Here is a 3,048-nt window from a genome sequence, read left to right as displayed (position 1 = left end):
GCAACAGCCAATGGTTCCAGACAGAGAATGAACAGCAGGGGAGAGAGTGGACAGCCCTGACGAGTGCCATTTGACATCTGAAAGGGGGGTGAGAGAAAGGAAGCTAATCTGACCTGTGGGAAAGGGGATGAATAAAGGGCTGTCTTGGACTCGGTCACTTACAGACCATTTACCGTGATCTACCAGTGAGCCAAATTAATATGAGAATACGTGCACGTGGAAGTAAGACACTGACACTTCGCAGTTTGCCAACTTCCTAAAAATTCTGTTTTATTGAGGAACTAACAGTATCATTTATAGGGCTTATGATGCAGGCAAAGCATATACATTGATTGGGTGAAAAGTCCACTGGGTTTCTGCGTGTTCGTCCATCCGTGTTGATATCTTCCAATCATTGTCCCCAAAGAGACTCATTCCCTTTTATGGGGGTTGTTTACATTAAAAGATACTTTTCTCCTGATGAGTCACCAAGGGTGAGACTCCGGATGAAGGCGCCATCTTAATTATCATCATTGTTCCGTCAACCTATATCTGATTGTTCACTTAAGAGAGTAAGGAATTTAAAGAGCAAGATACAGACAGTAGCAAGACTATAAAATTGTCATTTTACTGATCATCTAATAAAACGTGGACTGTCAATCACAATCCACTACAATCCCCCCTTAAAATGGCTATTTTATTCCTGACTGTCCCTATATCTTCTGATGTCCTAACTGCCTGGTGGCCCTCCCTCTGGAACTCTTTTAAGACGCATATAGAGCCCCTGAGTGGCTAATCCATCCCTAGAGTCTCGATACGTCCTGAGAAGGCCACAGTCAGGCACTATCTTTCCCTATTTATAGTTGTCTGTTAGGGGGGGAAATTTGTAGCATTCCCTTTTGTTTTTATAAGTCTGAAATATGATGATCAGGGGCTATAGTCTGTAAGGGAGTATAGGATTCTCTTTCTTCACGGGGGAGTTCAACATTGTTATAGTTCAGGAATGTAGGGGAGATCTCGTTCACAGCGTTTCCTATTAGCCTCTTAATGCAAGGGATCACACAGCAGGCGACTATTGCCATTAGAATGATAATACCCAGGATAACCACCCCTGCGTGGGCGAGGGCTTTCTGCCAGCCACTCAGCCATCCAAACCACTGATCCCAGGGATGTGTAATACCTGAGTTTTCCTTAAGCTCATTTGACAGGTCCTCCAACCTCTTGATGGCCAGTGTCACCTTCCCATTTGGGCCTGTGTTATCTGGGATATACGTACAGCAGGTCATGGTCTTTGGTATCATTTTACAGACCCCCCCCTTTTTCAGCTAATAACATATCAAGTGTCATACGATTTTGAAAGACCATGTTAGAAGTAGCCTCCAACTGCTCTGCTATCCCCTTTAAGGCATCTCGTGTGTAGTTTACAAATCGTTGTTGATTATAGTAGATGTAGTTTATCCAATCTACATTCTTGTTCTCAGTGATGAAGAGGAATAGGGATTCAAATCCCGCGGCCACCTGGTCTCTGGCCTTGAATTCATCGGGTACCCCCCTTGGGACTCCTATCGCATCTATATAGACATGGGGGTCAAAACTCCCTTGTGGGGCACTTCGTTTGTGCTTGGTTGCATGGAGGGGGTTAGGCGGCCCCTTAAGTAATGGATCTGAGAGGATGTGCAATGGCATTATGGCATTGGCAAGGGTACATTCCCCTCTCCATTTCCCCATCAGTCGGGTCCTAATCTTCTGATCACCACAGATCCAGAATATATCCCCCAATGACATGACCTGGTTCTGGGTGAGATCTGACCGGGCTGTACTATAAGCAGCACAGAATCCCTTTGTGAAGTTCCCAAGAAACCTTCCTCCTCCCTCATAGTTGGCATAGCAGGTATAATTACCGGGATATATGGTTAAACCATTTGGGGCCTTTTCGTCTCCTTGGATTAAGGGGTAACGCTTCTTCCAGTCCTCACATAAAGACTGGTTCGTAGAGATGTTAGTATACAGGCTTAAGACACACTCCTCTATGGAATCTGGTAGGGTTAGTGGCACCGTCCCCAGATGTGGTCTGGCATGCCCACACACATAGCAGTTGGACTTATTATGCGAGTTTGCATTGTATCTCATCCATTCTAACCACAGATTAGTGTCTGAGAGGCCGGTTTCTACTGCTATAGTATCTTTGTATGTAGGGTTTGCTATGGCCACCATCTCTGCCAACGTTTTGATCTTTGGCATAAGTGGGTTATAGGTGGGAGCAGTATCTCTGGAAGATTTCCATCGGTTTGATCTATACATATCCCTTATCCAGAATTGTCCCATCACTCCCCCATGTCCCCAGTATCCCAACCAGTAAAGCCCCTCATCTCCTGGGCTGGGGTTCTCTATGGTGAGGGTGAGTGGCATAGTTCTCCCTGTTGGGTTTTCATATGAACATGTGCCTTTTTTAAATATAGTCAATCTATCAATTAGGCTCTTCCCATTTTTATCTTTGCGGTTTAAGGCACTTAGCGGTTTATACCCCCAGTCAGGCCCCGTATTCCATCCTACTGAGCCCCAGTATCTGCATTTGTCTCCCCAATAGTCATCCGTCACACATATATATATACTACTGGAGTGATCCTGATACGTAGTACACTGCCAAGGTTGTTTCGGACAAGGCGCTATGAAGCAGAAGTCAAAGACAAAAGTGGCCACACGGGTGTTGGAAGAATTGTACCAAAATGTTATCAGGCCACTCTGTTCGGGTGTCCCACCTTCCCTTGTGATTGCCACTCTTTGTCCCCTACCCATTCCCGAAAGCACATACAAAAGGATATATGTGTATAGTCTCATGTTCTAGTTGTCTTCTGGGGGTGCAACTTTCTTGCAGTGAGAGGCGTGGATCCAGGTACTCTTTCCTTCTAGCTTCACTGAGGTGGCCGTCACCAGAAGCACCTGGAAGGGACCGTCATATCTGGGTTCCAATGTATGTTTCCGCAGAAACTTCTTGACCAAGACCCAGTCTCCAGGTTGCAAAGTGTGCGTTCCAGTGTCCGCCTCAGGATCTGGAATGGAGGAGAAAAC

General features: G+C 45.8%; 1 protein-coding gene across 1 annotated transcript; it reads right to left on the bottom strand.

Annotated features, from left to right (window-relative positions):
• Window positions 1-244: 244 nt before the first annotated feature.
• On the bottom strand, window positions 245-2,817 carry LOC149459067 (uncharacterized). The gene has a single exon (XM_089681733.1). The coding sequence runs from the start codon at window positions 2,815-2,817 to the stop codon at window positions 1,282-1,284; it is 1,536 nt and encodes a 511-aa protein (XP_089537859.1). The 3' UTR covers window positions 245-1,281.
• Window positions 2,818-3,048: the final 231 nt, after the last annotated feature.

Source organism: Staurois parvus, unplaced genomic scaffold (assembly GCF_062004578.1).
Source record: "Staurois parvus isolate SC_StPar_1 unplaced genomic scaffold, SC_StPar_1.0 ptg000276l, whole genome shotgun sequence".
In the NCBI taxonomy this organism is placed as follows: domain Eukaryota; kingdom Metazoa; phylum Chordata; class Amphibia; order Anura; family Ranidae; genus Staurois; species Staurois parvus.
Note: the sequence above shows the minus strand (reverse complement) of the source record. Positions and strands in the feature narration are given on the sequence as shown.

What these genes read in the sequence shown, in the direction of transcription:
- LOC149459067 (XM_089681733.1), bottom strand. Translation starts at nt 2,817, where the DNA reads ATGAGACTATACACATATATCCTTTTGTATGTGCTTTCGGGAATGGGT.